The sequence below is a fragment of the Puntigrus tetrazona genome, chromosome 15 (assembly GCF_018831695.1).
Source record: "Puntigrus tetrazona isolate hp1 chromosome 15, ASM1883169v1, whole genome shotgun sequence".
NCBI lineage: Eukaryota > Metazoa > Chordata > Actinopteri > Cypriniformes > Cyprinidae > Puntigrus > Puntigrus tetrazona.
The window spans coordinates 11,930,032-11,943,574 of record NC_056713.1 but is presented as its reverse complement, the minus strand read 5'-3'; the positions used below and the strand labels follow the sequence as shown (position 1 = coordinate 11,943,574).

The 13,543-nt window shown below is 37.8% G+C and overlaps 2 protein-coding genes across 2 annotated transcripts in view; both read left to right on the top strand.

Annotated features, from left to right (window-relative positions):
* ppp1r14ab (protein phosphatase 1, regulatory (inhibitor) subunit 14Ab) lies at positions 1-10,644 on the top strand. The gene is made up of 4 exons (XM_043258916.1): positions 1-379; positions 8,597-8,677; positions 8,940-8,972; positions 9,418-10,644. Exons 1-4 carry the CDS (start codon positions 149-151, stop codon positions 9,550-9,552), a joined length of 480 nt encoding a protein of 159 aa, XP_043114851.1. The 5' UTR covers positions 1-148; the 3' UTR covers positions 9,553-10,644.
* Positions 10,645-11,866: 1,222 nt separating this feature from the next.
* The window catches only part of exoc3l2b (exocyst complex component 3-like 2b), a 29,634-nt gene continuing 27,957 nt past the window's right edge, over positions 11,867-13,543 (top strand). The window contains exon 1 of the mRNA XM_043259088.1: positions 11,867-12,045. The gene's annotated coding sequence lies outside the window, so the exon portion shown is untranslated. The remainder of the gene's footprint in view (positions 12,046-13,543) is intronic.

Genomic DNA, 13,543 nt, shown 5'->3' with positions numbered 1-13,543 from the left:
CACCTCCTCGCGGGCTTCTGCTGGTCTCCAGGAACGCGGTAACCTCGCGGCGCTAGGACCCCGCGTCCCGGCGCGCTCCGGAGGTGTCCGCGCTCCCTCGTGCCGGGGCAGCGCACCTACTCCGACAGACTCATGATCAATTATTTGTATGCAAGTGTCCATCCGGAGGGTCAGTCTGGAGATGGCTGCGAATCGGGTGGGGAGGCGTTATAACAATAAGATCCACTCACCGAACCGCGGTACCAGCCGGGAAGCTGGGCTGAGCGTGCAGAAGAGACAAGCACGAGTCACCGTCAAATACAACAGAAAGGAGCTCCAGAGGCGCCTGGATGTGGAAAAGTGGATAGACTGCGGACTTGACGAGTTGTATTTGGGAAGGGTGAGTCCTCTTGTAACGAAGAATGATATTACACGAGTACGGTAAAATGCAATAAATGACATACCGAGTCAGCATCGAGAATTTTAAATAATCTCTGTTAATATTTAATGACATGGGAGCAGCAAAGGCATCGCTGGGGAATCTCTTCTTGATTGCTGAGCGTATGAAATTAATTAATTGGCAAGACGCAGTAATATTGAAAAATAAATATATGTCCTATCAGTTGGAGGTAGATGTAATATCACTATCACTCTCCACGTGGAAACGCGCTCCTGGTCTAAGTGTCTCAAATCGTGAAGCAGGTGTCGCGCCTTTTGAATTCAGAACGGACTGTAAAAAATGTCGAATGTGGTAAAATGCGATCAAGAATTTTCACCCCACAAGGAAGTTTTGAAATAATGTTTGATTGCGTCCCCTTTGAGGTGCAACGCAGTGATTTATTCTGCACGTTTGTTCATGAAGGGCGTGAACCTTTTCCTGGGTCATTCCACGAAACCACAGCTATTTGTGTTCTTCATGTATATATGTATATATATATATATATATATATATATATATATATATATATATATATATATATATATATATATATATAATGTAATAGCAATTTTTCCTGTATTTATGTAGGCTATTCACATGCATATTTTGTGTGTGTGTGTGTTTGTGTATTATACAAGTTAATATTTTATATTTATACTCTCTCTCACACACACTCATTTAAAATGTTTTTCTTAAATGAGCATTTTTCTTAGGCGCTTTCATGTAGCCTATGGCAATGCATAAGTCCTTTTCATTGCTATTAATGTGAAATTGCGACGTAAATGTAGGAGCCTGAGAAAAATGCTAATTTTTGAAGAAAATTTCAGATGGCACTTAAAGGCTTTCATATCTGAACTGACTATACATCTATATGTATCTTATATGTTGTAGATGTTATATCTTATTTGTATATATCTTGACAAAGACAAAGGTAGTGACAAAGACAACTTAAATGTGTAATGCATACATGGGACGTCTTTGGGACCATGTTAGTTATGAGGAAGTTTATGTATAAGAGTAAGTAAGCAGATAACCAAAACTTTCGGTTCAAAAATGGAGCTAACTTTCAGGGTATGCAAGTAGCCATAGCAACTTGCCCACTGAAGATATATGAGAACAATGTGTATATATTTCCATAGAGACCCGTCGACTCGTTGCTCTGTTGAGAATGTCTTGCGTGTTAACCAGGAACATACTGAAAGTGTTGAATGAATTTACTCCCGGACTTGTTTTTAGAACCAGCATACCTCGAGAAAGCAAGGTTTGGGTTCAGGGTTTAGCAGATGGTAAATTAACCTTGCTTCCTGGATCTCCTGTGAGGCTTGAAAAACTAAAACAAGTAAACATGTGTGATATGCAGAAATGCTAACAGCTTACATCTAATTAGCTTACATTCCTGTGTCTTGGGGTATTTTAGGACAGAGGGGATTTTTATTTTTTTTTTTCTCATAGGGTCCAGTTCCCATGAGCAACAAGATAAAGGGGCCGACCTTAAACGTTTAAAGATGCGGTCAAGACTTCTTGGTGCGATTGCTGCCTTACATGGAGAGCTCTGGGATGCCAGCAAGCGTCAGGAAAACAGTAAACATTCACAGTCAGTGGGCTTTGTGATGCTGGATGTGAGGAGGGAGATGCTAGAGCTCTGACACTGGAACGCACATGGCATCCTGCCACGATAATTATGAATTTTTGTAGGGGAGATCGAGGGATGTTGCAACACATTTAGTTTCAACATCTATAATTAGTGGTTTTCAGCAGTATGTTTCACAACCTGTATGTTTCCATACACGCCTGTTACTAATTAAAGTAGCATATTTTATTCTCTAAATATGTTTTGTCATGTAAATCCATTCTTTTTTTTTAAACAGGGTCTCCTGGTTTTGCACTGTCTGCTTTAAATTGTAATTAGAAATAAGAAACAGCAACGACTGCATTAAATAAAACAATTGATGACAAAAATTAAGTATTAACACAAAACATTATTTTATTTGAATAGCTACTGTAATAATTTGTTTTAGAACTTCAACAATAATTTGCTTTTTATATATATATATATATATATATATATATATATATATGTATGGATATGTGTACCTTATTTACCCCTTGTATAATTTTTGCTTAAGTTACATATTAGCTCCTAAAGTGTACATATTTGTACCTAAATGCTACATATATAGGATACCTCCCCACTGACAACTGTTACCAGTTGTTTAAGAGTGCATGATCCCACTAGTCATCTTTTTGTCATCTTTATCATGTGATGTTGGTGCTAAAAAGAAACAGCCCCCACTGAAGCTGTAATCAGATTCACTTCATTTCCTGTCAGCAGCAGGCCCAACTACATCCTGCTCTTATGGTCCTGGGATTGATTGATGGTATATTTGTCTCATGGGGTGTTTCTTATGAGTAAGGGGGATGGGGGCTGTAGAAATGAAGACCCCATATGTCACTGTATCACACAAAGAAAGCCCTCTTGCAACTGTCCTCCACCCCCATCCAGCAAAACGACTACATGCTACATCACAAACCCCGTTAATCGTGACTGCTAGTCCTGTGCTCATTAAAAAGCTTAGATTAGAAACCCATTGTGGACAGATTTATGTTTAGTTGTAGTCCAAAGGCTGGTTAATCTTTAATATCATGTCAGTGGGCCTTTATTTTATACTACAGATTGGTCATATGTGTAATCCAAAAAAAATGTAATAGTTACCAGCAATTTTACTAAATAAGTCTGATAGTGTGGAAAAGTTTTGTGTGAAATGTGATCATGCATGGTTGATTAACTTTTGAAAGGAAGGGAGAAAGCACTTCTCATATATCTTGTTGTGGATGTCAGAGGTTATGCATTCACTCATAATCTGTGGTATTTGGATGCAAATGAATCTGTCACTTGGTATAAGATAGCCAAATTAGGCGCATGGTAACATGGGTGCGCACTTTGAAATGGAAGGAAAAGAAAACCCAGACTGCATTAAGTACTGGTCGGCACCATGTTGGGTCGCCATTTGATCTTAATGCAACGCCGTTTGAGACGTTTAGCATTAGCTGGAATTTATTGCGTTATGCACAATAAAGGACACGCATGTTAGATGTTTAATGCATGAAAGGCATTTTTTTTTATGTTTCGATGTACATTATCAGTTCAATTTTGAGAAGTGATAATGCATTAACGTCTGAGTTTGTATTCTAGCTCCATTCCCGTGGGAATGATGATCAGAAACCGAAGGCACCTGGATGGGTTCAGCCAAAGTGCTTATATCAGCAGCGCAAGGACCACAGAGCAAAACAGATCCACATTTGTTTATAAGCAGTGTTACATTTCAGAGTTGACCCGTAGACGAGTTTTTGTTCCTAATATGGTCAGCTCGTAAAGAGGTCACTAACAAACACAGGCTGCGATAAATAATTTATTCTGCATGCACAAATATTTGAAGAATAACAATGTGATTTTTTTGTGTGGATAGATGATAACAGTTCCGTCAAAGACATGTAATGCAATTAGTTAGACTAAACCATGTCAGCCTCTGTTCATCTCACATGCGCTTTTGCATTTAATGTGGAACGGCGTTCTGTTACATCACAGTTTATGAAGTCCTAAGGGCAGATGATGCATAAAAGATCTGACATTTTACTCTGGTTGGACTGAGCTGACATGAGAGGCGCTGGAGTGCTAGTGTAGTGCTCCATCAGAGATTATCTATAGGACATAAGATCAGTGAATGCAATCATTGTAGTTTATCATACAGAAATTTAATTCTGGATTGTTATTTTTAGTTTTTAGTTTATTTTTATACTGTATAATATAGATAATAAAAATATTTTACACTAGACACCACAAAATTACCTTACAGTTACCTCATAATGTTTTTTCTAGACTTACTCTTCTTGAAGAAGTTCATTTTTGTTGTTGTTTTAGCTTAATTTATTCCTTGTTTTTGTTTATTTTGAATTTATTTTAAAGCGGAAAAAATGGAAATCCTGTCATTTACTCACCCTGAATTTTTTGAAGAATTTTTGTAACCAAAAAGTTGCTGTTAGCCATTGATATAAAATACTGTGGAAGTCGATGCGCACCAGCAATGTTTGGTTATTAACATTCTTCAGAATATCGTTGTTTTTGAATAAAGAAACCCATAAATTCATACTGGTTTGGAACAACTTCAGGGTGAGTAAATGATGAAAAAAAGTCTTATGTTATGGGGTGAACTATCCCTTTAAAGCATCTCGAGTCTGAAATCTGCTGAGGCCCTATGGGCCCGACTTCATTGTTAAGATCCAATGCTGTGTTTAGGAGTAATTGAAATTAGACCTACTTATTAGATCAGTGTTTTTCTGTAACTGACAAAAAAGTTTAAAAGTCCTAAAGAAACAAGTTCAATTATATTAGTTTATGTAACCAGTCACTGGTTTCTAGACTTTGTTTTGGGTCTGTCATCTGTCATCGTAATTATGCTTAACCCCATGCTATTCCCAATCTATCTTACATCTTACAACAGAAAAAAATTATATAAAAAAATGCACAATGTTTTATGTCCAGAGTGAAATTCACTGCATGGACAAAACTCTAGCTTAAACTGTTATGTTGCGAAGATTGATACGTAGGATCTATGAGTTTGTTAAAATCTCTAACCCTTGGAATGAACAATAACAATTACCACGCTCGCCTTAGGAACATTAGTAATAGTTTAAAAAAAGACTTGCCGTACTTGCCAGACTAGTTGTCTTGACACATGTTTGGAAATAATGTTTTATGAGATTTAGTCACATTTTCACTCTTCAATCCCAAATAAAAATACTTGCTGAAAGCCACAGGAGATTGGCATTTGAATTGGGGTCACAGCTGTTTATAAGACATGGAACTCGGAAGAAAAGAAACAGCCCAACTCAAAGAGTGCAGGAGGAAAAAACACACTCTCTCTTACCCATTAGCTACTGGCCTGGAATTAATAGAGACTGAATCACAGCCCAGGGGGACCGAGTGATGGTAAACCGGTTGGAGTGATTCACTCAGCACTCATGCATGCAGTAAAAGGTGAAAGAACTCATGTTTCATCAGAAAAAATATTTCGAGTTTTTTGGGGAATTATTACAGAGACAAAACAAAATGTGTCACAAGCTATGAATAAACCACGGCCAACCTAAATTGACACGAATGTTTACTCACAGTAGATTCCCAAGATATTTGGTACACTAGTATTCTATCGAATGCCAAACGTTTCCGCTCAGGAACGAAAAAAAAATCAATGGCACACATTTTAAATGACTAAAGGTTTGCTCTGTACAGCATTTGAAGGGTTATGTTTGTTTCACAGCATTTCAGTGGCATTTGGAGTTAAAAGAAAGGTCGCTGATGCCCTGGTAGGGCTTTCAGCTTGGATCTTTCACCGATTGACCTTTCAACGGTGGTGTTAGTTTCAGGATTTTGAAAGTTCTCCCACGCCAACCTTGTTCCCTGTAGTTATCTGTAACCTTATCAGGAAACACACTGGCCTGCGTGACCAGCTCTTAACCTGCTGTGTGGATGAACACCACACTGATGGCAGTCTGGAGCTGTGGTAATCATGGTAGTTGCAGTAATTGTTTATGATACAAATCAATTAAAGCAACAGTTCATCTTTAAAGGAATAGTTGTAGTTATGCCATCCTTCACTAACCCCCAAACCATCCTAGGTGCATATAATTTGTTTTTATTTATCCTGGCTCTTCCAAGCTTGGTAATGCTGGAGGATGGTGGCCGTGATTTTGATGCTCCGTAAATCCGATATATCCACAAGTACTGCATTATAAAACTAACATATACGCATTCGGGGGGTTATCATATGTCCTCTGAAGCAGATGGAGGAGTTTTTGTAACAAAAATAAAAATGTGCTAATCCAAGACGTAGATGAGTTTGTATTTGTCATTGCGTGTACACCGATAGATCTTTTGCAGTGAATGGGTGCCGTCAGAATGAGAGTCTAAACAGCTGATTAAAACATAATCCACAATTTATCCAAATAATTTCAGTCTATTCATGTGAATGAAGGGCAATTTTTTGGGGGGGGTAGGGGAGAATTGTATTGGTTGCTCTTTTCACACACACACACACACACACACACAAAATCAAAAGCACCTGATCACAGTATCATAATAGTGGTCGATATAAAATAAATCTCTTGATTCTGATCTTTTCCGTGAATCATCTGAACCTGTTCTGAACATTTTAATTAATCAGATAATATGCTGAAAATATGTTTTGTTTTCATCCTGCTTTGCTGGTGGATGGCAGGTTTCAAGCTGCTTTTGTTTTTTTACTGGAAGGACATAAAAATTGACCTTGGACTATTTTCGAAGGCACCAAACCACAATAGAAAGGCATGTGAGAATGAACTCTTTCTTGAAACACAGATGTGTGAACCTTAAATAATAGATCATTTTTTCCAGGTACGCCATTTGCTATTAGAGGAATTTATTTTTCCAATTTTAAAATCAATGCAGAATTAATTAAATATGAATTATATCCAACACTGCTACTTATTGTCATTTGTGGTTTATCTAGAGGTATATTTGAGCTGGTTTGAATAAAAGGGAAGGGTGGGACTTATTGGGGGTTATTTCCCCTACAATAGATTAGTGCTGAGTGACAGCTGCCTGGCCTGGACTGACAGCTGCTGAATGAAGCAGGGGACAACACTTTGATTTGAGCTTTGTAAGGCTGTTTGGACCATCGTATCACCGTTCTAACACCGCTCTGGCATCTAACATTTAGAGACATCTTAGCAGGGGATTCATTGATTTATGTGATCATGTGGGCAGTCAAGTGAGAGTAAGTCTGAACGTGCATATCTAATACACATCTTCCTTTTTTACAGTGTTAGGTATGTAACAGCTCTGAGTTTCTTTGGTTAAGCCATGAATTAAGTCTAAGTGTATATAATCATAAATGTAAAAATATTAACTCACCTTCAGTGCCAAAAATCTGTAGTTTTAAAGTTTGTGTACTTTTAAGCTAAGAGATCATGATGTGATGTATTGATCTTCTTTTAGACACGGGATATATTACGCACAAATGTCAACACAAAATTCACAGCAGATTTATATTGGACCTTTTAAAATGCAAATTAGCAGTGTTTGCCATTACAAAGCTGCTGGGTTTTAAGCGACCTCTGTTTCGTGCATCTCATGAATTAAGTGTCTGGAAATTCTATTGACCTTTTTTCTAAATTCACGTTTATCTGCATAGTCAGTCAGTGCTTTTTACAATACAAAATAATCTCTACATTACAATTAAGAGCAATTTATCACTGGTGACTTCAGTATGTCCAAGTTACGTAAATGGCAGAGATGTACAGTGATAGCATATTACAGATCATACAGTTAGTTAATGGCATGCATTCAAAGAGAAATGTTGATCATGATTAACATCCCGTGGCAGAAACTGAAAAGCAGATAGAGAATAATTATATGAAATATATATATATATATATATATATATATATATATATATATATATATATAATGTATGAGAGAGAGAATAATAGTGCATTTGATTACATAAAAGTATTATTAGACATATAATGTGAATGCTTGTCTAAAGAGCTAATGTAGATTTAAAGATTTTGTGTGTCAAAGCCCTAAACAATATAATGAAGATGATTTCAGAGTAGGAGGAAGGTGGAAAAGGTTTCTGAATCACGCTGCAAACGGCTACAGCGAACACTAGTCGTGTGTTTTATTGCTGAACAGCAATCGATACAGGATAATCAGCTCTGCCATGCGACAATTATGAGATAAACTGTGCCATCTAGAGAACTAGACAGCATAACAGTGGAAACCAATTATTTTCTACTATTTTCAAATAATATTAGCAAGGGGTATTAAATCGCAGAGGGCGTAAGATAGATCCTTGCAGTACTCCATAACTGGTGTTAAATGAACTAAGTGCTAACAGTAATACCATCTGATTTAGACCATCTTAAAACCTGTGCCTGAATATCCATATAGTTTTATGGTCTATTTCTAAGTATATCTCCTATTGAGAAAAAAACAGCCTATGCTGATTAGCTAGCTTTTGCAGCTGGGATGCTGGTTTGTGCTGGTTTAAACTGGTACCTGGTTATTTCTCGATTACCAGATGTGCCATCTATTGTCAGAGAGTGAAATTACATTGTCATTGACTGTTTCTCTCCTCACAGGAAGAGGATATGCCAGAGGAAGTGAACATTGATGAGCTACTAGATCTACAGAATGATGAAGAAAGGACGCAGAAGCTTAAGGTATCCTCTTTTTGCAACTACTGATGAAGAAAGCACTATGTATATTTAACAATTTTATAAGAAACAAATCGGCCAAAAAACAAATCATGTGAACTGCTTTTACGAGCAATTTCTTCTTTTAAATTTCTTTTGTTTTCCACATAAGGAACAAATTATGCAATGAACTCTTTAATTGCAATAAAAAAAAAAAAAAAAAACGTTCAAATCCATTTCAGCCGGGACAAGATTTGTTATTAAATCTCTCGATTTTTATTTCTTGTAGGACATCCTTCACACCTGCAGTAACAACACAGAAGTAAGTCTTCCCACCTTTTTTTCCTCCTCTTGTAATTTCTTTCTGTTATTCACATGTCGTAACTCGGTCAAACAATAGGAAATAAACACAATCTTTCATTCCATACAAAGCTGTATTGTCCTTTTCTGCACATAGCTTTGAGGTTTTATCTTTAACTAAATAACCCCCTGCGAGGGTTTGAGTTGATTGTAGACATAGAAGGGACTCGGTGGGAAAAGGAAATAGTGACTAACAGTGGTAATGATTAAACAGCGTTCTTTATCAAAATGTGTTTTATGGGACAATGGCCGTAAAATAAAACTTTTGGTGTAGTTACAGCAACCACCAGCAGGCTGAATGGACCGAGCTACCAGCTAAAATCTTTACATCCGGGCTCCCTCTGCTGCCCTCTGTTGACAACATTGAAAAAGTTGAAATCTTTTTTCTCTCTCTCTCTCTTCTTCAGGTCTTCATCACAGAACTGGTGAATAAACTTCACGGTTTGCAGAAACAAGAAGATCTCCACAACAATGGGATCGAGCATCCCCAGCTTCACATCTTCCCCGATCGCCAGGGCTCTCCCGACTCTGAGAGACACTGAGCATCTGCTCAAACATCTACAGCTCCTCGGTCTTCTGCATCAAAACCACTTTATATCACATGCCGCTGTCTTCGTTTTTTTAGAGTAATAAAACAAAAAAGGAAAAACCCTATTCACATATTTATGTAAAAATCTCACCTAAAGCTCGGAGTAAAACCCTGAGCGACTGACCACTGCATGGACCTGTGACAAGTTGTCTTTTATCATTTTGAAATTTTTAAACGATTATAAACGAGAGTCTTGTTTGTTACAACAGAAGTACTTTCATGCAATGAACGTGTCATTTAAACAATTATTTCTACCTGATCTCAATTGCTTTCATCGGTTTAAGAATTACAAGTTAATAGTAATTATTTAATATTTAGTGCATTTTATGCCATCTGAGAAAACAATTTGTACATTGTGTAGCAGCCAAAATGGTTTTCCTTAGAAATACTGACCCATGTCAAGGATTTTTCTCGTTAAATATTTCTTGGTTTTTTAGATTAGGCTGAACCCATGAGTTTTTGCAAATGGACCAAAGATTTTTGGCAAAGTGCTTTTTGGATTTTAAATCAAATAGAGTAATTCCCTCTTGTGTTGTCTGTGGTTAGATTTTGTAGGATTAAATTATTTTTCAGAAAGTCTTGAATATCAGTGCTGAATTTAATATGCTTCATTAAAACTGACAGCTTAAGCTTTTTCCCAGTAGAAACGAAGGTTGGTTTGTAACAAAATCATGAGGTATTGTTAATATGTTTGCTGCTACTATATGAATTACTCATAATTCATAGTTTGAAGAAATTCTTGAGTAGATTCTCTTCTAGCTCTGTATTTTAGTTTGTATATTGCTCCATTTGTTTGTACAGTGGCAGACTGCCGGAAATCTTTCTTACTTTGTACTGTTTTTTTCGTTTTACTTGCTTGTTTCACTTGTTCGTTTTATTTTATATTTAAAATTATATGAAACTGAACAAAATAATAACGGGCTATTTGTCTTTCGGTATGCTTTCATTTTAAATGAAACAAAACTCTCAAGCTAATGAACGCAGAAATAAATAACTCTGTATACAGCCCGTTATATCTTTGTGAAATAAAAAATAATTAAATGAACTATGCTTTCATTAGTATTATATTTACTAAAGTACATCAGTGCAAATAGTTTTGCACTTGTATCTGATTTTGCAGGTTTGATTTCCACCTTAAAAGAATTTCAGACATAATTAAATGTAAATAATGACAGACTGATAAGTTTGTGAAAATATTTTAGAGTGAATTCAGCATAAATTATGTTTAAATTATGGATATTTCTGTCTAACAAGCTTTCCTGTACAAAAAAAAAAAGAAGACAGCAGAGGGCAGTAAAGCTTCTGTGCACATCAAGAATCTGTTTTAAGTCATTTTGGTTATACAAGCTGTTGTATTGTAGTTATTGTATAGCATAAATGTGTTTCATTTCACCGCACAAACCCTTTAAGAATAAAAAACGATAGAGAAGGTGTTTTATAATGCAAAATCTTAACTATATTTTATTCACAGACATTAGCTTCAGCAGCAACAGCTTTCGTAAGCAACTGGTCAGTCAGGTCAATCAGCAACATTGTTTGTTGAAAGATGGAAAAACATGAATGGCAGTTTTAAACTCTGTACAAAGTGAACGTCTTGAAAACACGGGCTACATCAGAAACATACGGCTAGGCCTGTCAACAAAGGGAAAAAAAACCAAAAGAAACATTGTTATTCAGATAAAGCTGTGCGCATTCTTTCAAGCAGCAAAGTCATGCTTGTTCCCAAGATGTAAACAACATAAATAGCGCCGATTACCACAGTGCCGATCAAAGCCTCTATAGATCCGTGGGTCTAATACAATGCTGTAAGAAAACAAACAAACTACCCCACGCAGAGACGGCGCAGGTGCACTCATTGACCCGGGCACAGTCTGCCCTGCTTATTTCAACCCACAGTTGGGAAAACACCTTCAGATGTGCTAGGACGCTTAGCATCAACAAACACGCTTCAGACAAAAGCCGAGCGGGACGGTGGACTCCTACACACTCGGATCCACTTCCCTCACGCCTCACACCAGCGAAGGCCGGGCCGTGTTAGTCACAAGCACACATACCCATGCCAGTCAATAAAGAAATAAACAGAAAATACTGTACTGCATCCACTCCTCCCAGAGCAATTAGTGGAGTCATAGTGCCCATGATCCCAGAGGCCCAAGAGGTGGTGGGGGGAAGCTCGGGGCTGGTGGAAAGGAAAGGGGATGGCCGGCTTCCTGAGGAAAAAGCATCGTCTTTTGCGCTCCAAAACAACTCAGGAAGTGACCATAGCTAGTCCGGGGCTTCGGATGGGCTTTCAGTTGGACGACAGCACATGTAGAATTAGTTACTCTCTGAGTCGGACACTTGCAGCGGCTGACTAAGACACAAACACATACACAGATACGAAACCTCTGGGATGTCCCTGCTCTGAGACCTTTAGGGATTTACCATCGCTTCACTGCCAAACGAGGTAAGAGGAGCGTTTTTCTGGTTTGACAGGGCACTGTTTTGTTTTTTTTCAGTGGTTAGGAATCGATGATATAACAAGTGGAGGCTCGTTCAGTGCCAAGTTCATTTAAACGTCACAGGGTTCAACTGTTTCTTTTGGGTGAAGAGGGTTGCTTTGATGTCTTTCGCGAGCTGAGCGGGCGCCAGGGCCAACGATATACACGACTGACAAGTACACTTCAGTCTTTTAGCATTTAGACACTCTGACAAAACTGAAAAGCCGTATGATTGTGGAATGTGACTGTGAGCATGAGTTGATTTATTTAGCATGGCCCATGTTATGATGTTGGCGTGTGTTGAGGAACTGATTCTTGATAAATCACTTTCTCCGGACGCCTCGACTCAAAACAGTGGACAGAAATAAAGGAGAGAAGACTTTGTAATCACTCCAGATTTGATTTTGAACACAAGGCGGCAACCCAGCTGATACTACAAATGTTCAACCCCAAAAAAATCCATAAAATCGAACATTAAAACTGCATAGGCCATACAATGTGAGAAATTAATTTGCATTTTTTTGTTTTTCTTAAACAACAAGAGAAGTATGAATTTATTTGAACAAGAAGTTAACTTTTATTATTTAGTCTGGCTTATGTGGTTTATGTGGTTATGTGGCTCGTGTGGTTTTGTTCTCCTCTAAGAATGTTTTGTTCACAAATGAATATGAATATGAAGATTGGTGGTCCTCAGTTGGGGGCCCGCTGGAGGCAGCTCAGTATGTCTTAAAATGATTATAATTGAGTTATATTACATAATTCTAATTAAAATGTAAAAAAAAACCCGATGTATGACATCGAACTGTCATAATATTTTTATTTAACACTAAGCAAAACCAGATTGGAATACAGTGTAAAATAGCAAAAATAAATAAATGAAATAAAAAAGTAATATAAGTTTAGAGACGGGGGTCCTTGAAGTCAAAGAGGTTGAGAACCACTCGATTGATGATTTTGGATACCAACAACAAAACCAAAAAAAAGTTCTCCTCTCTTTTTGTAGCTGCCTTTTTTCTGGTCGAGTACACGTGAGTGAAAACACCACCTGCGCCAAGAGTAATAACAGACAATATACAGCGATAACGTGACAACCATGAAACCCTGGGATAGTCAAAGCCATAATCAATCTTTCCTCAGATGCTGAATGATATCTTCCCCCACAAACCTCTTAAATTAGCTTTAACCTGACCCGCTCAATGTAAAAGGTTACACTTGTGACGTCCATGCAGTCCGTTCCCGCTTCCAGATGCCCACACTCCAGCGAAACGGAGCCAGGATGCTACCAGCTAAAACGGGCCCTATAAAGGATGACCCCTGTTCCTCTGCTGGCACGCACCACGCTGGAGAGTGTCAGTAAGGCTGTGTCTGATTGCTCGCTGTGGTCAGGGCTGCTGGTTTAGAGCCCTTCTCTCAGCACAGATGCAGAGGGCTTTTCCTGTGGTCCGTATGGAGCACCGCTGCAGG

Coding starts and splice junctions, on each gene's coding strand:
- ppp1r14ab (XM_043258916.1), top strand. CDS start 149: ATGCAAGTGTCCATCCGGAGGGTCAGTCTGGAGATGGCTGCGAATCGG. Junction 380..8,596: donor ACGAGTTGTATTTGGGAAGG/GTGAGTCCTCTT, acceptor CTCTCCTCACAG/GAAGAGGATATGCCAGAGGA. Junction 8,973..9,417: donor CCTGCAGTAACAACACAGAA/GTAAGTCTTCCC, acceptor TCTCTTCTTCAG/GTCTTCATCACAGAACTGGT.